Source organism: Bos javanicus, chromosome 12, assembly GCF_032452875.1.
Source record: "Bos javanicus breed banteng chromosome 12, ARS-OSU_banteng_1.0, whole genome shotgun sequence".
NCBI classification, from domain to species: Eukaryota; Metazoa; Chordata; class Mammalia; order Artiodactyla; family Bovidae; genus Bos; species Bos javanicus.
In genome coordinates, this window is record NC_083879.1 from 44,042,620 (window position 1) to 44,065,309 (window position 22,690).

Here is a 22,690-nt window from a genome sequence, read left to right on the forward strand (position 1 = left end):
ACGACAGATGTATAAGCACTTTCTGACTATTATGAACAGTGAACTCTATTTTTATCAGTTCATGTTTTTGACAAAATTTTCTTCTAAGCATTTTTTTTTTTTTTGCCTCAGGTTGTCTGTTTATAGAAAATGAAAGATAAAGCAAGCAGGGGAACTGTCTTTATGTGTTTAGCTGTCTGCCTTTCCTACATCTCATCTTGGCCTTCATGGTCAGAATGTGAGGTTTGTATCAGGGACTCTATTAAAGTTTATAGCCTACAGGCAAGAGATGCATCAGTGGCTAAAATTGGCTGTAAAATGAAAACTTGCTGAAGACATATGATAGCCACAGAACAAAAGTTAATTTCTCACTGAAAAGCTCTATTGAAAAATTTGAGATATCATTACTTTTTCAAGCATTGTTACTACATAATTTGAAGATAAAAATATATCATATGCTACATGGGCAATAAAATTAGATGTCTGCTCCTTATGTCAACATTTTTTGCTTATTTTTATACAAAAAATATTTTTTAAATTTAAATTAATTTCAACTTTTAAATGAAGGTGTAAGAAAAAATCTATTTTGATTTAGGTCATATTCTCAAATAGAAAAGAATCTGCCTGCAGTGCGGGAGAGATAGGCTTGAACCATGGGTACGGAAGATCCCCTGTAAAAGGGATTGGCTGCCCATTCCAGTATTCTTGCTTGGAGATTTCCATGGACAGAGTAGCCTGGTGAGCTATAGTCTATAGGGTTGCAAAGAGTCAGACAAGACCAAGTGACTAACATTTTAACTTTCACCTTCATATTCCACTACATCTACTCTTCAAAGTTGTTGTGATTCAGTCACTCAGTCCTGTCTGACTCTTTGCCACTCCATGGATGGTGGCATGGCAGGCTTCCTTGTCCTTCACTATCTCCTGGAATTTGCTCAAACTCACATCTAATGAGTCGATGATGCCATCAAAACATCTCATCTTCTGCTGCCCAGTTCACCTTCTGCCCTCAATCTTTCTCACCACCAGGGTCTTTTTCAGTGAGTCAGCTCTTCCTATCAGGTAGCCAAAGTACTGCAGCTTCAACTTCAGCATCAGTCCTTCCAATGAGTATTCATGGTTGATTTCCTTAAGGTTGACTGATTTGATCTCCTTGCTGCCCAAGAGGTTCTCAAGAGAGCACCAGTTTGAAAGCATCAATTCTTCTGTGCTCAACCTTTTTTTTTTTTTTTAATTAACTTATTTATTTTAATTGGAAGCGAATTACTTTAAAATATCGTAGTGTTTTTGTTTTTGTTTTGCCATACATTGACATGAATCAGCCATGGGTGTACATGTGTTACCCATCCTGAATCCCCATCCCACCTCCCAACCCACCCCTCAGGGTCCTCTCAATGCACCAGCCCTGAGCACCCTGTCTCATACATTGAACCTGGATTGCTGATCTATGTCTCATAAGATAATATACATGTTTCAATGCTATTGTCTCAAATCATCTCACCCTTGCCTTCTCCCACAGAGTCCAAAATTCTTTTCTTTACATCGGTATCTCTTTTGCTGTCTCACTTATAGGGCTATTGTTACCATCTTTCTAAATTGCATATATATGTGTTAATATGCTGTATTGGTGTTTTTCTTTCTGACTTCACTCTGTATAATAGGCTCCAGTTTCATCTACCTCATTAGAACTGATTCAAATGCATTCTTTTTAATAGCTGAGTGATATCCCATTGTGTATATGTACCACAGCTTTCTGTACATTCGTCTGCTGACGGACATCTAGGTTGCTTCCATGTCCTGGATGCGATGAACATTTGGGTACACGTGTCTGTTTCATTTCTGGTTTCCTCAGTGTGTACGCCCAGCAGTGGGATTTCTTGGTCATATAGCAGTTCTATTTACAGTTTTTAAAAGAATCTCCACACTGTTCCCCATAGGGGTTGTACTAGTTTGCATTCCCACCAAGAGTGTAAGAGGGTTCCCTTGTGCTCAGCCTAATTTATGGCCACCTGATGCAAAGAACTAACTCATTTGAAAAGATCCTGATGCTGGGAAAGATTGAAGGTGACAGGAGAAGGGGATGACAGAGGATGAGGTGGTTGGATGGCATCACCAACTCAATGGACATGAATTTGATAAGCTCCAGTAGTTGGTGATGGACAGGGAGGTCTGGCGTGTTGCAGTCCATGGGGTTGCAACGAGTTGGACATGACTGAGGGACTGAAATGAACTGACATGTCTGGAAGTTCTCCATTCCCATACTGTTGAAATTTTGCTTGAAGGATTTTGAGCATTACCTTGAAAGCATGTGAAATCAGTGCAATTGTACAGTAGTTTCAGCATTATTTGGCATTGCCCTTCTTTGGGATTGGGATGAAACCTGACTTTTTCCAATCCTGTGGCCCCTGCTGAGTTTTCCAAATTTGTTGGCATAGTGAGTGGAGCACTTTCACAGCATCATATTTTAGGATTTGAAATTGCTCAACTGGAATTCTATCACCTTCACTAGTTGTGTTTGTAATAATGCTTCCTAAGGCCCACTTGACTCCATGCTCCAAGATGTCTGGCTCTAGGTGAGTGACCACACCATCATGGTTGTTCATAAGACCTTTCCTTCTATAGTTGTTCTGTGTATTCTTGCCACCTCTTCTTAATATTTTCAACTTATGTTAGCTCCATACCTTTTTTGTCCTTTATTCTGCTCACCTTTGCATGAAATTTTCCTATGGTATATCTAATTTTCTTAATAGGGAAATAAAGAATCTCTTATTTCTTAAAGAGATATCTAGTTTTTCCCATTCTACTGCTTTCCTCCTTTTTTTAGTATTGTTTACTTAAGAAAGCTTTCTTATCGCTCCTTGCTGTTTTTGGAACTCTGCATTCATATGGGTATACCTTTCTTTTCTCCTTGCCTTTTGCTTCTTTTCATTTCTCAGCTTTTTGTAAGGCCTCCTCAGACATCCATTTTGCCTTTTTCCATTTCTTTTTCTTGAGGATGGTTTTGATTGCTGCCTCCTGTACAATGTTATGAACCTCTGTCCATAGTTCTTCACACACTCTATCAGATCTAATCCCTTGAATCTATTTGTCACTTTCACTACATAATCATAAGGGATTTGATTGAATGATCTATGGAAGACCTATAAGATCTTCTAGAATTAACACACACACATGCACACAAAGATGTCCTTTTCATCATAGGGGACTGGAATAGAAAAGTAGGAAGTCAAGAGATACCTGGAGTAACAGGCACATTTGACCTTGGAGTACAAAATGAAGCAGGCCAAAGACTAACAGAGTACTGCAAAGAGAATACACTGGTCATAACCAACATCCTCTTTCAACAACACAAAAGAGGACTCTGTGCATTGACGTCAACAGATGGTCAATACTGAAGTCAGATTGTTTTTATTCTTTGCAGTTGAAGAAGGAGAAGCTTTATACAGTCAGTAAAAAAAGAAGATCAGGAGCTAACTGTGGCTCAAATCATGAACTTCTTATTGCATAATTCATACTTAAATTTAAGAAAGTAGGGAAAACCACTAGCCCATTCAAGTATGAACTAAATCAATTCCCTTAAAGTTGAGGGGAGGTTAACTGTACCAGAGAAAGTAAGGATCTGATAAGTAACTCTTTGACTCCTCTTTGGTGCAGTTTTATTATTAGAGCTTTAAAAATTGTTTAAGCTATTGTCAATAAACAGAACATATAGTATTCCTAGGCATTCTGAATGCTAGTAAAATATAACTTTTAAAACAAATACCTTTAACAGTTCAAAACTAAGGAGAAATAGATTATTTTATGTATTGATAATTTTTTTCTCTGCTCATATAACAGAAAATTATTATTAGTGTTGTGAGCACACATTGTGTATTTTTAAATATTTCTAGACGTTCAAGGTGGTTTTAGAAAAGGCAGAGGAACCAGAGATCAAATTGCCAACATCTGCTGGATTATCAAAAAAGCAAGAGAGTTCCAGAAAAACATCTATTTCTGCTTTATTGACTATGCCAAAGCATTTGACTGTGTGGATCACAAGAAACTGGAAAATTCTGAAAGAGATGGGAATACCAGACCACCTGACCTGCCTCTTGAGAAATTTGTATACAGGTCAGGAAGCAACAGTTAGAACTGCACATGGAACAAAAGAGTGGTTCCAAATAGGAAAAAGAGTACCTCAAGGCTGTATAATGTCACCCTGCTTATTTAACTTCTATGCAGAGTACATCATGAGAAATGCTGGGCTGGAAGAAGCACAAGCTGGAATCAAGATTTCTGGGAGAAATATCAATAACCTCAGATATGCAGATGACACCACCCTTATGGCAGAAAGTGAAGAGGAACTAAAAAGCCTCTTGATGAAAGTGAAAGTGGAGAGTGAAAAAGTTGGCTCAAAGCTCAACATTCAGAAAATGAAGATCATGGCATCTGGTCCCATCACTTCATGGGAAATAGATGGGGAATCAGTGGAAAGAGTGTCAGACTTTATTTTTCTGGGCTCCAAAATCACTGCAGATGGTGATTGCAGCCATGAAATTAAAAGACACTCCTTGGAAGAAAAGTTATGACCAACCTAGATAGCATATTCAAAAGCAGAGACATTACTTTGCCAACAAAGATTTGTCTAGTCAAGGCTATGGTTTTTCCTGTGGTCATGTATGGATGTGACAGTTGGACTGTGAAGAAGGCTGAGTGCCAAAGAATTGATGCTTTTGAACTGTGGAGTTGGAGAAGACTCTGTTGGAGAAGACTCTTGAGAGTCTCTTGGACTGCAAGGAGATCCAACCAGTCCATTCTGAAGGTGATCAGCCTTGGGATTTCTTTGGAAGGAATGATGCTAAAGCTGAAACTCCAGTACTTTGCCCACCTCATGCGAACAGTTGACTCACTGGAAAAGACTCTGATGCTGGGAGGGGTTGGGGGCAGGAGGAGAAGGGGACTACAGAGGATAAGATGGCTGGATGGCATCACTGACTCGATGGATTTGAGCTTGAGTGAACTCTGGGAGTTGGTGATGGACAGGGAGGCCTGGTGTGCTGCGATTCATGAGGTTGCAAAAAGTCGGACATGACTGAGAGACTGAATTGAATTGAATGATGGTAGTGGTGGTATCATGATTTGGGGCATAATTTTAAAGCAAAATATTAAAACACTGCTACCAGTCATGTTGATGTAAGCCACTCAGAACAGGAGGAGAATTTGAATGACTCTGTTAGTTGCTGCTAGATAGAGTAGTGCCTTTTAACTGATACATAGGCAAAAATTCATCTCTAGTCAGACATGGAAAGTTATAAGAAAGGAACTGAAAGTATTTTATTCTCACTTCTAATTTCAAACCCATTATCAAAATAAGTTTTGATAGTATAAGTTTTATTTAATATAAGAGGTGAATAAGGAGAATTTTAGAGAAATATAACAAGACATATGTGAACTTAAAACCTTCTCGTACTAAATTAAAATACTATACTGTTGATCACTGTCTAGCTTTTCTTTTCTAGACTTCAGAAAATAGATAATGTTATCCAAGCTTTCTTATTAGGCATTTGATTTGGGGGAGCTTGCTTTCTCTGTATCCTAAGCAGTTTCAATTTTTCACTTTTAGACATGGGAGTGAAATTTTAACTGTGTAACGTAGCAGAGTTGACTCACTGGAAAAGAATCTGATGCTGGGAAGTATTGGGGGCAGGAGGAAAAGGGGACAACAGAGGATGAGATGGCTGGATGGCATCACTGACTCGATGGACGTGAGCTTGAGTGAACTCCGGGAGTTGGTGATGGACAGAGAGGCCTGGCGTGGCGATTTATGGGGTCACAAAGAGTCGGACACGACTGAGCGACTGAACTGAACTGAACTGAAATAGCTGTCTCAACATGAAAATAAAATTTACAGTTTGATACCAAGGTTGATATCCTTCCATCTGTATAAGACATCACATTTTGTATTTTCATGTCTTCCTTCAAAGCCAGAATTCCAGGCACAATATCCTAAGACAGCCGATTAATCTGCCACTCCCTGTGTCCAAATTTTCACTCCAAAGATAACACTGGCCTCACAAACCATTGAGGCAAATATCTAATCACAAACATAAAGTAGTATAGCTATGGCCTAGGTTAATAATTATTGCATCTATATATAAAGTAGGGCCCCTCTTTTAATGTAGAAGGATCTCCATCTATTGTATATGTTTCTATAAAAATTTGAACATAATTAGCTATCAAAGAAATAGCAAAGATTATACATGCACAATAATAGAAAAGCAATGGCAAAAAACCCAGTTAGTCTTTTCATGCTATACTCATTTGACTGGCTCTAACAATAATATCTTAAAGAGAATAAAAATTAATACTTATTAAAAGTGCAAAAGTGTCTACCTAACATTTTAACCTTAAACAATTCAAGTAAATACATTTTTGTACAAAATTAGGACCTCATATAAAAATACAAATATGAATTAATATATGAATACACCATATAAGCCTTGGTATAACTAAGCATCCATAATTAAAATTAAAATAAGCCTCTCCTTTATCATCTGTCTTCGGTGCTCAGAAATTCTTGTATCATATCGAAATCAAAAGTTTGCAATGAGAAATCAGGAGAAATGAAAACTTCAAAATCTGATTCTTGCTTTATATGTTAATATTTATGGTACTTTTAAAAGAATTATTTAATTAAGTGGGTAATGCATTTATACTACATGTAAAGACAGTAAATCTTGTTATTTTATTTTTTTAACAAAGATCAGCTTCCCAGGTGATGTAAGTGGTAAAGAACCCCCCTGTCAGTGCAGGTTAGATATAAGAGAGGCGGGCTGGGTCAGGAAGGTACCCTGGAAGAGGGCATGGCATCCCACTTCAGTATTCTTGCCTGGAGAATCCCATGGACAGAAGAACTGGGTGGGCTACAGTCCATGGGGTCGCACAGAGTTGGACACAACTGAAGTGACTTAGCATGCACATATGCATGATGACAGTAATGAATTCCCATGGACAGAAGAACCAGGCAGACTACAGCCCATGGGGTCACAAAGAGTCAGGTATGACTAAGCACATAGCACACTGTTATTTTATACAACTTTTTCAGTTATGACTTAGGAGTTTGGTAGATTTTGAACAAATGTTTATACTTATTATAAGCAATATATAAAAAATTGTGAGCATTGTTAATAGTGTTTATCAGTATGATATAATTTTCAACTAATACCTGAATAATGCTTACTTAATATTTTTGTCCCATCAAAAATTTTCTATTAAAAGTATGTCTAAAATATATATAAATCAAGAATCCTCAGCTTATGATGATGGAAATGGCTATTCACATACAAATAGAGAAATAAAAAGTCAAAATTTATCTACATATCTTTCCATCAGTCCATCCAAACGGCCATCCATCCATTTCTTTTAAAATCTATCTATCTATCTATCTTTCTGACTACCTATTTACAGTATATCTCATGAGATTTTTCCTTGGAGAAATTTAAGGGTTTTATTTATTTATTTATTTTTTACTTATTGTCTAATGACTCAATAAATGTTTGTTGATTGCTTAATCAGTGCCAGGAATTGAGCCAAGTGGAAGAATATAGGAATAGACAAGATGATCTTGACCAGCACATAGAATCTGTTTTAGTGGGAAAATTGTTGCAAAACAAATAATTTTTTATTATGTTGATACAATTGAAACAAAGGAAAACTCCATTGCACTTCAATTCTGCCAATTCTGCATCATGAAAATATTCCTCTGGCTACTCTAAGGGGAAAAGATTGGAGGAAACAAAGTGGGTACTTCAAAGGCGAGTTTAGGAAGTTCCTTTGATCTTGGCACCCCTTTCCTATTACATTTCATTACTGATATGCAGATTAAAGGACAAAGATGGTCCTGGTCTCTTATTAGAATCGTCTTTGAGCATATTTTCCAGTCCTTTGCCTAATTTCCCAATTTGTTTGTGATCTTAAAATTCTAATTATTCATTTCCTTATCTCTTTATTCTAAAACATTTTAAGATATAGTACAGTGAAAAGTACACCCAAAGCAATAGTTATTGAATAAGTAAATAGATTGATGAATGTGCTCTTTCTAATGAATTTTACTTTCTGAATCGAAATTCTGCTAGAACTTCCTGTATTTTTGGACACTGATTTTGTTCACTAAGACATTCTCACTAGAGTGAGGCTTGTCTGCAACATTAGATTTTACTCTTCCATTAGCTATTCTAGATTCCCTGTTCTTATTCAGTCCCTGCTGTCTTTTCTGTTCTGCTTTAAGATACCAAGGTTCCTTGCACTTAAGGAAGCCCAATTCTACAATTTTTGATAGATGTTATATAACTGTACTTTACTAGTTTATAATGTATTTACATTCTTATAAGTAAAGAAGGAAATGGCAACTCACTCCAGTATTTTTTCCTGGAAAATCCAATGGACAGAGAAACCCTGGTGGGCTCTCTCCATAGGGTCACAAAGAATTGGATACAAGTGAGTATGCACACATACACACTTCTATAAGAAATCATTGTAAAACAATTTTGGTCTGTGTACCTATTTATTTATCTATAAAACCGCATTTACACTATCTGCTATTCCTAATGATTTGTTTGCCTGTGGTTATACACTAAGAAATATTCCTTACATTATATGTGTAAAGTAATTCTACAAGGGCAACATTATGTATCCTGATTTATTGATGATTTACATGTGAAATCATCAATATAGAATATATCTCATAAAAAGTGCAAAAATGTTATCAACCTGACACATGGTATGAGCTTGGATAAGAATAATAATGGTGCTGTGTGCTTCTGCATTACTTAAGCTATTCATTCTTACTGTACTCCTATAACTTAAAATAACTACACTTATTTAAATATAATCTTGCTTTATAAATGTATTCCTAGACTGTATTATTTATGCCTCTGTTCACAAACACCATTTTAATACATTAGAGAGTAAACTTAGGAAAGAATATGTGTATGAAATATCATTTAATTAGTGACATTTACATATAAGATATTTGCTGTGAAATTCAGACGCTTGTCATATTCCTCTTCTTTGTCATTTTTTCCCAAGAATTTTACAGAGGAAAATGTGAATAACCTGCCATTCTGTTGGCAGTATTTTAAAATAAATGATTATATGTGTGTGTGTAAAAGTATACATCTATTAATTTGTATTCTGGCCACCATCCTCACTGTAGTACCTCTAGTTCCTAATTTCACTGGATAAGATAATGGTGGAATGAAACTATGGTGAGCTTAATGCCATTCTTTATATATATATATATGTAAATCTACAGTCCATTTCATAGAGTAACAATATTGTTAGACATGTTTATCCAAGAAGGACCTCAAGTTTGAACAGAGCCTGTTTGCTATAAACTATCTCTTTCAATGACTTTATTCTCAGTAAAAATGCTAATTCATTTTTAGAAAAAAAATCATAAATGAGAGATAGCCCCCTTCTCCCACTGTCTATTCTGCTAACAGACATAAATATAAAGGATGTGGTCTCCTAATATTAAGAGGAAAATAGCTATGTTCATCAGTATGATATGCCAGACATCTCTTGTTCTTCTCCCAGGTACAACGTCAGATAATGTCTTCCCACACTCTGAAAATTTCAGTGGCCATGAGACTGAGTTTTCAACAAAGCATAAATAAAGGAAAATTGTATTTTTACTATTTGAAGATTGAATCTTTATGAATGGATGACCAATGTAGTACTACTCTCTGGCTTTTCCCTTCTGACATTGAAACCAACAGGTGCTCGTATTTTATCTTATATCTCATTCTGAGTACCAGAGTAATAAAATCATGGCTTTCATAGATATGTGGCATGAAAAAGAAAAAGAGCTTACAGTGTGAAGTCACTGAGAATTTTGAAGTTATTCACTACAATAGCATTACTTATCCTATTCCAGCTGATTAAAAAAATAATTTCAGTATTCTCTAATCTCACTTCTTCATATATCAACATGTTGCCTTATGTAATCAGTTCAGTTGCTCAGTCGTGTCTGACTCTTTGAGACCCCATGGACTACAAGCCAGGGTTCCCTTTCCATCACCAGTTCCTGGACTTTACTCAAACTCATGCCCAGTGAGTCGGTGATGCCAACCAACCATCTCATCTTCTGTTGTCCCCTTCTCCTCCAGTCTTCAATCTTTCCCAGCATCAGGGTCATTTCAAATGAGTCAGATCTTTGCATTAGGTGGCCAAAATATTGGAATTTCAGCTTCAGCATCAGTCCTTCCAATGAATATTCAGGACTGATTTCCTTTAGGATGGACTGGTTGGATCTCTGTGCAGTCCAAGGGACCCTCAAGAGTCTTCTCCAATAGCACAGTTCAAAAGCATCAATTCTTTGGTGCTCAGTTTTCTTTATAGTCCAACTCTCACATCCATACGCGACTACAAGAGAAAACCAAAACTTTGACTAGATGGACTTTTGTTGGCAAAAGTCTGCTTTTTAATAAGCTGTCTAGGTTGGTTATAACTTTTCTTCCAAAGAACAAGTGTCTTAATTTCATGGCTGCAGTCACCATCTGCCGTGATTTTGGAGCCCAAGAAGATAAAGTCTGTCACTGTTTCAATTGTTTCCCCATCTATTTGCCATGAAGTTATGGGACCAGATGCCATGATCTTCGTTTTCTGAATGTTGAGCTTTAAGCCAACTTTTTCACTCTCCCCTTTGACTTTCATCAAGAGGGTCTTTAGTTCTTCTTCAGTTTCTGCCATAAGGGTGCTGTCCTCTGCATATCTGAGGTTATTGATATTTCTCCTGGCAATCTTGATTCCAGCTTGTGCTTTATCCAGCCTAGCATTTCTCATGATGTACTCTGCATATAAGTTAAACAAACAGGGTGACAATATACAGCCTTGATGTACTCCTTTTCCAATTTGGAACTAGTCTATCTTTCCATGTCCAGTTGAAAATATAAATATCACTAAAAGTCTCTCTAACTCTTACTGCACATGACATAATAGTGCTAAGCGATGTGCAGCTGTGAAAGAGAAATTTGTTATAACCATGCCAGAAGTGTGTCCATTGTTGGACCAAGACTGAAGCCAAGGTGACTTTTCACTCCAACCTCTGTGCACCTGCCATTTTTAGGAAGAGTTAAAAGAGGATCTATATTTCTGTTATACTTCAAAATTATAGAGAATACAGTTTTAATAAATCTGTCTTACATTGTGAAAGGTATGGCATTAAACAAAGCTCATAATTCATCTTTGTAAATTTGAAGTGAGTAGTAGAACGAATACGACAGGATGAATAAAAAAAATAAATGAAATATTCAATTTTTTAAAGAAAATTAACAGGCATTCATACATTTAAAAAGTACTTACAGCTTTATTTTAAATGAACTTCTTGTTGACGTATGGCAAAACCAATACAATATTGTAAAGTAATTAGCCTCCAATTAAAATAAATAAATTTAAATTAAAAAATAAAATGTATTCATGAGACGTTTAAAGATTACTTTAGGATTATGTGAATAAAATTGTAAGATTTCAAAAAATATTAGTTGAAAAGGTAAGAAAGAAAGAAAGAAGGAGGGAAGGAATGACGATGAGGAAAGAAAAAATAAGACATAGTATATTGTGTGTGTGTGTTTGTGTGATACATGAGCAAGAGAAAGAGAGAGAAGGAGAAAGAAAGAGACTAATGAAACAGCTCTAGGAGTTGAATTAACTTTCTTAGCTTAGGCAGATTGGGCATATTTTGTTGATATGGTCACTTGCATTAGGTATCAATGTAATTCACATTCTGTCTTTCATTTTAACCATGCATTGGGTTCTCACCTTTCTACATAGTCTAGTAGCCGAGAACAGTGATTTGAAGCAGGAGCATCATGACCTCCTACTGCATAAAGGAAACCATCGCATGTGGCCACTCCTACACCCCCTCTCCGCTTACACATTGGAGCACACATATTCCACTTATTTGTGTGAGGATCATAGTATTCCATTGAACTCAAACAGGAGCTTCCATCACGACCGCCAACTGAATACAACCTAAAAACACAATTGAGAAAACATGATTTAGTATATCAGTCTATATGACAAATGGAGGAAAGGAAAATTCCTTGAAAAATAAAATTTCAATCACTACCTGAGCCTCCAATGTGTTAAAAAATGTTACTTCGCATGGAAATTTTTGTTAAAGGTACTCTATAACTAATTTCCTATACCTGGACTTCTTATGATTCTAATATACTGTATACTAGATGAAATTTAAACTACTATAGTTTTCTAACTACTATTTCTAGAATATTAGATTAAAACTGTTTTTACATATGTAATTAAATAATCTTAATGTATTATTTTAATAAATATCAAGGAATGTCTATTGTAAAAATAGTAAGATATTTATTTTCAATTTCTCTTGAAAATGAGGATAATCAGAAAAAAATCAATTATTTTACTTGTTATTCAGCAATTGATTTTTCCAGTATGTAGATCATGCTTACTTCTTGTGCTCTGTATTCATAGTTTAGAACATTAAATAAATGAAATAATCTATACACATATTGTCATACTATCTTAATTAGTGTCTATACTATAGCTAATGTGTAATCTGGACAGACAAAACTTTATAGGAAAAAAGAGTACAACAATATTAGCCTGAGTAAATATTGCTGAAACTTACTTGATGCACTTATTTTGCTATTTCATTACTGAGAGTTATGATCGGAACCCAGGAAAATATATAATACAGCATAAATTTTACTTAAAATACATTCATAAATACAGAAGTAGAAATACATCATCCATTCCTAATAAAAATAAGTTTTGCTTATTTGATCCCAGTCATGAAGATTGGATCACATTAAGATACAGAGTTGTATTTATTTATTTACCCATTTATTCAGCACGTAAGTTTGAAGGCCTAGTACATGTCACATACCATCCAAAATTTTGTGAATGTATCCATAAACAAAACAAGAAGAAAATTCCCTGCACTCAATTCTACTAGAGGGTATACAGACAGAATACACACTGTTGACACAGAGCAAGAAAGTGGGACCAGGAGTGAAACTGGTGGGAATGAGAGTTAGAACTGTAAATATCAATTACAATTAAAATGTGGTCACAATTTTAAACACCAGAAAAGGTCTCATTGGGAAGAAAAAGTTTGTCCAAGAATTTCATGAGAATAATAGTGGTTGGAGGTGAGTGCAGGAACTTCTAAGAGGGGAAAATTTGAAGCCAGCTAAACAGAGGAGGCTGGCACTCCATATTGTCATAAAGAGTAGAACATGACTGAGCAACTAACACTTTCACGTTCAAACAGATGAGTACAAAGTTTCAAGGGCAGCAGAGGCCAGAGCAGCAGGAGCAGAGATTATGGGCAGGGTGGGAGATGAGCTGATGGGTTCAGGTACAGGGACTTCACACAGGTGTTTAGATTTTGTCTATTCTCTAAAACAAATGTAGTCATTGACCCTAAGTGAAAGAGGAAGCCAAAATCCCATGGAAGGAGGAGCCTGGTGGGCTGCCGTCTATGGGGTCGCACAGAGTCGGACACGACTGAAGCGACTTAGCAGCAGCAGCAGCTGTTATTTTATAATTTACTAAAGTGTAACCTAGGTCATCAGTATTTTATTTCACATGGTAAAAGTCCATTTTAATGTTCTTCTCTGTATCGTTCCAATTTTAGTATATGTGCTGCCGAATCGAGCACAGAAAGAAAGTGAAGTCACTCAGTCGTGTCCAGTTCTTTGGGACCCCATGGACTGTAGCCTACCAGGCTCCTCTGTCCATGGGATTTTCCAGGCAAGAGTACTGGAGTGGGTTGCCATTTTCTTCTCCAGAGTATCTTCCCGACCCAGGGATTGAACCCAGGTCTCCCACATTGTAAGCAAGACACTTTACCGTCTGAGCCACCAGGGAAGTCCATTTTAATGTTCTTTAGTATTATGTAGTCTACAGATTAACAACGAAATTAGTTTGGATAATGCAATATAAATTATTAATACTAGGGCAAAGCTGCTGGAAAAGAATAAATATACTACATTTTTTTTCCTTAAATAATCTGAAAAAGAAATGAGAAAATTGTATAGAAAAGATGAAAGTGTCATTTTGGACTGCTTTAATGGAGTCTTTATTAAAACCAACGGATGTATTTCAATACTAGAAAAGATTTTGCAGTTAGAAAAAAGTGTAATGCATACATAAAAATTCATCAGCAATTATCCAAGGTTATCTTCTCAGATCTCCTCTGACAAACTATTTAATCATAATTTAGAATGGTTCCCTATTTTATTTCACTACAATGACAAATTAAATGTTGAGAATATGAAGAGCAGAGAAGAATCTGATACTAGAAATAAAGGCACTGACAAAATAAAAAGTGACATCTGACAGTTTCATGGCAAGAAAAGGAAACATGACATTTTTAACTTAGAGTTGAACGATGAGTAGAAATTTGTAAGATAAAGAAATAGGGAAAAGTGTTACATACAGGGAAAGCATTATGTGTAAAGACAAGGGACATGAAAGGTCATAGCACATGATAAATAAAGAGTGGCAAGTATGTCATATTGATGGAACAGATGGTAGTAAACAGGGGAAAGGAGAGATGGCTGCTAGGATGAAAAGGACTGACTGAAAATGAAGAGCATTGTATGCTATGCAATGGAGTTGGAATTTCATTCGGACACAATAAGGACAAAAAAAAAATAACATTCTCAGGAGACATTAGTGTCATAAATCAGTTTGCTGTGAATATTGATCAGTATGTCCCTCCTTGCATGCAAAAATTGGCAGGAGGTCAAAAATAGCCTTAAGTAAACTCTTCTAGAATTTTGCTGACAATGAATGAATCTTTCATACCATTTTCCCTAAATTATGTGTTTATTCAGCTTTACAGAAAACTTTTACATAAACTTTAGTAAACAGGCCTTCCTATTTTGAGATCTAGTTGCCAGTTGCCCATCTCAGTGCCATATATTTTAAATTCTAGTACAGGCATATGTCATTTTATGTATAATTTATGCATTTATTGCCTTTGATTGTACTCCACCTTGTCACATTTTGCAGATATTGCATTTTTTAACATAACAAAGTTATATGTCAATTCTGCATTTTCAAATAATAAAGTACTTTTTAAAATTAAGTAAGGTGTGTAGATTGTTTGTAAAGACATAATGCCATTTCAAACTTAATAAACTATGGTTTAGTGTAAATTTGCTGACAAAGGCCTATGTAGTCAAAGCTATGTTTTTCTAGTGGTCAGGTTCTGATGTGAGAGTTGTACCATAAAGAAGGCTGAGCGCCGAAGAATTGGTGCTTTTGAACCGTGGTTCTGGAGAAGATTTGAGTCCTTTGGACAACAAGGAGATTCACCCAGTCAATCATAAGGGAAATGAACCCTGAATATTCATTGGAAGGACTGATGCTGAAGCCGAAGCTCCAATATTTTGGCTACCTAATGCAAAGAGCCTACTCACTGGAAAAGACCCTAATGATGGGAAAGATTGAAGGCAAAAAGAGAAGAAGGCAGCAGAGGATGAGACAGTTGGATAGCATCACTGACTCAATGGTCATGAACTTGGGTGAACTCTGGGAGATGGTGTGGGATAGGGAGACCTTGTTTGCTACAGTCCATGGAGTTGCAGAGTCAGGCACGACTTAGTGACTGAAGAACAATAGTGTAAATACAATTTTCATATGCACTGGGAAACAACAAACAAACAAAAAAAATGTGTGACTCCATTTATCGCAATATATGCTTTATTACAGTGGTCTGGAATCAAACCTGCAATGTCTTTGGGGTATGGCTGTCCATACAATATGGCAGTTGGAGGAAATAAATTCTGCATTATTTAAAGATATGAGTTCAAATGTAAGGAGGGTTTGTTGATATGTTGAGATCCAGGCTGCTTCCAACTTTCAATCTATCATCTGTAGGATGACTTACGTGCTAAGCTTTGTGTGACTTTTGCCACCCCAAGGACTGTAGCCCACCAGGCTTCTCTGTCCATGGAATTCTCCAAGCAAGAATACTGGAGTGGATTGCCATTCCCTAGTCCCACCAGGGTGATGCAGAGAGATTTAGGTGAATGCCGTTTACTTGGAGGGCTTTTTTTCACATCTGGAGTTTTTAATTATCATCTTTAAAGGGATTGCCAGCAAACTTGTTGCTCTGAAGGGCAATATTGTGTTTATTATTTCAGTCAAGGAACGAATCTGCTCTCTGTCCCTCAAAAAGACATTGCTATCTTCCAAAGCTATTACATTTACAAATAACCTTGAAAATATGTTGAAAAAAAAGTTGTCTTTTTCTTTCTTTTTTTTTTTTTTGCCTTGAAATGTGTAACAATATTAAAGCTTTGTGGAGAATTTTCTACAATTGTTCTGGTCCTGATGGTAGAGTTCTAACTATTACAAAAATAGTTCAAACAGAAAGATAGAGGATAAATAGAAGGAATATAATCCTTCCCCTTTAAGTTTCATCTTTTAAGTTGCACAACTCACTTTTTATCTCCTGTTGACCAGAAATTAGCTACATGACAATACCTGATTGATAAGGTGCTGGGAAAATTTGTCTTTATTTTAGGTGGTCTCCTGCCTAGCTAACAGTGCTGTGCATACTATCATATAAAAAGGAGTGAATGAGTATTAAGAGGCAATTAGAAGCTTCTGTCATAGCACTAGATCCTTTCCAGCACTGTGTGCCATTGTGGATTCTGTCCTAGGTACCTTGTTATTATATAAGGTGGATTACTGTTCATTTTTCTCTCATTAATCAGTTCAGGTACATCTCCAAGAGAAAGTCTTTTTTTATCCCATTTTGTCTTTTCCCCAGAAATCTGTTATTTATAATCTGTATTCTAGGGAAAGTTATTTAATATGTGGCATATTTTATCACTGGCTTCCCTGGTGGCTCAGATGATAAACAATCTGCCTGCAATATGAGAGACCTAGGTTCAATCCCTGGGTTGGAAGGTACCCTAGAGAAGGGAATGGCAACCCAGTCCAGTATTCTCCTATGGAGAATTTCATGGACAGCAGAGCCTGGCAAGCTACAGTTCATGGGGTGACAAAGAGTCGGATGTGACTGAGAGACTAATCCACACACACATACTTTATCATAACTCAATGACACATACATAACTTGAGGGATGGTTATAGAAATTGTGGTATATATAACACCTTAGAAAAAACTCTAGATCCAGAACTTTGTTTGGTCTTTTGTTTTTCAATTGATGGAGAACTCTTTCATCTCACCCCAGGCTTCTCATACCTGCTACCAGAATACTCCTGCATGTGCCTTTTAGTGAGTAATTTCCATGAGAGGTTCTTGAGGAGTGTCTGACAATACAGTGAGAGGGATTTCAGTAAGCTTACACAATTGGCTGCATGACTGCTTTTATTCCCACTTGAGACAGGCCTAGAATCTGGAATGCTTTGCTGAAATGTGGCAATCCTTGCACCTGGATATAGCTTGAGAAACAAAATGTAGAGAAACTCTATGGGACTAAAAATAACTGCACACATGCACAGTTAGGACAAATTCTGGACAGAAGATACAAAACAACCTAACTGCCACTTTTGAAGAGCCTTGAGAAAAGCAGAATAGTGTTCATGTCCCCTGCCTAAAACTTTGCCTCAGGGGTGGGCAAAATACCTAAGCTGCCCCTCTGGCCCATCCCCTGGACTTGGCCCTACCCTCATTCTGTATAAGGAAAGAGCTTGCCTCCCACTGGGACCAAGCCAGCAAGGGAATTTATTTTTTATTCTTTTCCCCGCTGCTGCAGCAGGAGCCTCAATAAAGCCTTGACTGAAGTTTTTGTCTGGCTGCTAATCAATTTCTAATAATTGTGGAAAGCCAAGAACCCTGGTTGGTAATGTTGCCAAATGTTGGTATGTGTGGCAAACTCAATCTCAGACTTTGTTGTGTATTGGTTTACTATAATTTCAAATCAATTTGTTCATCACCAAAAAGCAAAGTTGTTTTCAGAAGAAAAGTTATTTTGATATAAGAACGAAGTAAATTGTGTCTGGATGTTATCATCTCATGTGCTCTGATTGTAAACAGTAGCTCAGCTGCTGAGGGGCCCTAGCTGGGGGGTTTTCAATAAAAGCCGGTGGACAAGCAACTACACCAGAGGGAATATTCAGACTATAAATACAGAGTTTGTGAGAGTTACTCCAGAGTTTCCTCCTGAACCAAGCCAATCTAGCTCTCCAAAGACCTTGAGCATTAATTTCTGTCACAATTAAGGTGACTATTTTATCAGCAGCAGTGAAAAATCAGGCAAGAACCCCAGGAATATCAGCCTGCTCTTCAGTACAAACACCATCAGGGTTCCCTGCAAGGTGCTCTGCTCTAGCAACTGAGGAACTTACAGTTTTTCACTGCTCACTGGGCATTAGCTCTTGGTTGGCAAAACTGCCTCACTGGACATTAGTTGTTGGTTGGCAAAACCTCTTCCAGAAGCCAAAACTCAGAAAGAATATATTTCAACTAAATTTGAACTGTATTTTTATCTTCTCCCCTTGCCTGGAACAATGGTATATTTAATCTAACATGGGTTTGTTATTTATTTATTAGCTTATTAAGAGATATCACCCTGTATGCTATCCATTTGTGAATTTCCTACAGGGATTTTGTTTTTAAAATATTGGCAAAGACAATCTCAGGTCCTGAGCATAATTTGTTGCCCCAAACATAACGGACTTATTGTTATTATAGCAGATGACTAACGTAAGGCAGAACACTTACCTTATTTTATTAGAAAGTGGCTCTACTTTCTAAAAAAAAATCTCTGAAGATTATAAACACAGAAATTAATTTAGGTTTATGAGCTACATCCCACAACCTGATAGAGTTTACTAACCCAAAAGCTGGCAGAAACAGTCACTTCCATTTTAATCCCTCAAAGTTTTCTTGCCAAATCTCACTCTATGCCTATTACAACTCTAAATTTCTTTCTTCTTCTATTTCTTATTCCCCATATTAATAAATGTAAGTTCTCTGAGGGTGGGTTCGATTTATTTTCTTTGATATGTCATCATAGCAAGTATGTATTTGTAATTTTTAATGAATAAAGCAAAGCACTCATTTCTAATTCTTGAGAAAGAATGATTTACAAATGATGCTTGTCAAAGAAAAGGCACCTGTTTAAGTTCCACTGATATAAGATATTGAGAAATTGCAGAGAAAAGTATCAGTCATGTGTCTTAGGAACACAAAAGATGGAAAGGTTCATTTTAAATGAGTGGATTTTATAAGGGTTCAGGTAAACTTCCAAACTCATTCTATGAGGCCACCATCACCCTAATTCCAAAACCTGACAAAGATGCCACAAAAGAAAACTATAGGCCAATATCACTGATGAACATAGATGCAAAAATCCTTAACAAAATTCTAGCAATCAGAATCAAACAACACTTTAAAAAGATCATACACCATGACCAAGTGGGCTTTATCCCAGGGATGCAAGGATTCTTTAATATCTGCAAATCAATCAAAGTAATACACCACATTAACAAATTGAAAAATAAAAGCCATATGATATTTCAATAGATGCAGAGAAAGACTTTGACAAAATTCAACATCCATCTATGATAAAAACTCTCTAGAGAGCAGGAATAGAAGGAATATACCTCAACATAATAAAAGCTATATATGACAAACCCACAGCAAATATTATCCTCAATGGTGAAAAATTGAAAGCATTTCCCCTAAAGTCAGGAACAGGACAAGGGTGCCCACTTTCACCACTACTATTCAACACAGTTTTGGAAGTTTTGGCCACAGCAATCAGAGAAGAAAAATAAATAAAAGGAACCCAAATTGGAAAAAAATAAGTAAAACTCTCACTATTTGCAGATGACACGATCCTCTACATAGAAGACCCTAAAGACTCCACCAGATAATTACTATGCTAAGTCGCTTCAGTCGTGTCCGACTCTGTGTGACCCCATAGATGGCAGCCCATGAGGCTTCCCCGTCCCTGGGATTCTCCAGGCAAGGACACTGGAGTGGGTTGCCATTTCCTTCTCCAATGCATGAAAGTGAAAAATGAAAGTGAAGTCGCTCAGTCGTGTCCAACTCCGCGACCCCATGGACTGCAGCCCACCAGGAACCTCCATCCATGAGGTTTTCCAGGCAAAAGTACTTGAGTGGGGTGCCATTGCCTTATCCAAGAAAATTACTAGAGCTAATCAATGAATATAGTAAAGTTGCAGGATATAAAAGCAACACACAGAAATCCCTTGCATTCCTATACACTAATAATGAGAAAATAGAAAGAGAAATTAAGGAAACAATTCCATTCACCATTGCAACGAAAAGAGTAAAATACTTAGGAATATATCGGAGAAGGCAATGGCACCCCACTCCGGTACTCTTGCCTGGAAAATCCCATGGACGGAGGAGCCTGTTAGGCTGCAATGCATAGGGTCGCTAAGAGTCGAACACGACTGAGCGACTTGACTTTCACTTTTCACTTTCATGCATTGGAGAAGGAAATGACAGCCCACTCCAGTGTTCTTGCCTGGAGAATCCCAGGGACTGGGGAGCCTGGTGGGCTGCCGTCTATGGGGTCGCACAGAGTCGGACACGACTGAAGTGACTTAGCATAGAATATCTACCTAAAGAAACTAAAGACCTATATATAGAACACTATAAAACACTGGTGAAAGAAATCTAAGAGGACACTAATAGATGGAGAAATATACCATGTTCATGGATCTGAAGAATCAATATAGTGAAAATGAGGATATTACACAAAGCAATCTATAGATTCAATGCAATCCCTATCAAGCTACCAATGGTATTTTCCATAGAGCTAGAACAAATAATTTCACAATTTGTATGGAAATACAAAAAAACTCGCATAGCCAAAGCAATCTTGAGAAAGAAGAATGGAACTAGAGGAATCAATCTGCCTGACTTCAGGCTCTACTACAAAACCACAGTCGTCAAGACAGTATGGTACTGGAACAAAGACAGAAATATAGATCAATGGAACAAAATAGAAAGCCCAGAGATAAATCCATGCACCTATGGACACCTTATCTTTGACAAAGGAGGCAAGAATATACAATGGAGAAAAAACAATCTCTTTAACAAGTGTTGCTGGTAAAACTGGTCAGCCACTTGTAAGAGAATAAAACTAGAACACTTTCTAACCCCATACACAAAAATAAATTCAAAATGGATTAAAGATCTAAATGTAAGACCAGAAACTATAAAACTCCTAGAGGAGAACATAGGCAAAACACTCTCTGACATACATCACAGCATGATCCTCTATGACCCACCTCCCAGAATATTGGAAATAAAAGCAAAAATAAATAAATGGGACCTAATTAAAATTAAAAGCTTCTGCACAGCAAAGGAAACTATAAGTAAGGTGAAAACACAGCCCTCAGAATGGGAGAAATTAATAGCAAATGAAGCAACTGACAAACAACACATCTCAAAAATATATGAGCAACTGCTGCAGCTCAATTCCAGAAAAATAAATGGCCCAATCAAAAAATGGGCCAAAGCACTAAATAGACATTTCTCCAAAGAAGACATACAGATGGCTAACAAACACATGAAAAGATGCTCAACATCACTCATTATCAGAGAAATGCAAATCAAAACCACAATGAGGTACCATTTCACACCAGTCAGAATGCTGCTATCCAAAAGCAATAAATGCTGGAGAGGATGTGGATAAAAGGGAACCCTCTTACACTGTTGGTGGGAATGCAAACTAGTACACCCACTATGGGAACAGTGTGGAGATTCCTTAAAAAACTGGAAATAGAACTGCCATATGACCCAGAAATCCCACTTCTGGGCATACACACCAAGGAAACCAGAATTGAAGGAGACACGTGTACCCCAATGTTCATTGCAGCATTGTTTTTAATAGCCAGGACATGGAAACAACCTAGATGTCCATCAGCAGATGAATGGATAAGAAAGCTGTGGTGCATATACACAATGGAGTATTACTCAGCCATTAAAAAGAATACATTTGAATCAGTTCTAATGAGGTGGATGAAACTGGAGCCTATTATACAGAGTGAAGTAAGCCAGAAAGAAAAACACTAATAAAGTATGCTGGTGCTACGGCTTCAGTCATGTCTGGCTCTGTGTGACCCCTTAGGCGGCAGCCCACCAGGCTCCACAGTCCCTGGGATTCTCTAGGCAAGAACACTGGAGTGGGTTGCCATTACCTTCTCCAATGCAGGAAAGTGAAAAGTGAAAGGAAAGTCGCTCAGTCATGTCTGAGTCTTCGTGACCCCATGAACTGCAGTCCACCAGGCTCCTCCATCCATGTGATTTTCCAGGCAAGAGTGCTGGAGTGGGGTACCATTGCCTTCTCCGCCAATACAGTATACTAACGCATATATATGGAATTTAGAAAGATGGTAACGATAACCCTGTATGCGAGAGAACAAAAGAGACACAGATGTATAGAACAGACTTTTGGACTCTGTGGGAGAGGGAGAGGGTGGGATAATTTGGGAGAATGGCATTGAAACCAGTACAATATCATATAAGAAATGAATCGCCAGTCGTTTCGATGGAGGATACAGGATGCTTGGGGCTGGTGCATTGGGATGACCCAGAGGGATGGTACGGGGAGGGAGGTGGGAGGGGGTTCAGGATGGGGAGCACGTGTACACCCGTAGTGGATTCATGTTGATGTATGGCAAAACCAATACAATATTGTAAAGTAATTAGCCTCCAATTAAAATA

The 22,690-nt window shown here is 37.1% G+C and overlaps 1 protein-coding gene across 1 annotated transcript in view; it reads right to left on the reverse strand.

The window, feature by feature from the left end:
- The window catches only part of KLHL1 (kelch like family member 1), a 540,073-nt gene that overhangs the window by 13,519 nt on the left and 503,864 nt on the right, over window positions 1-22,690 (reverse strand). Inside the window, exon 9 of the mRNA XM_061435054.1 lies at window positions 11,779-11,991. Within this exon, the coding sequence (XP_061291038.1) occupies window positions 11,779-11,991 (213 nt within the window). The remainder of the gene's footprint in view (window positions 1-11,778; window positions 11,992-22,690) is intronic.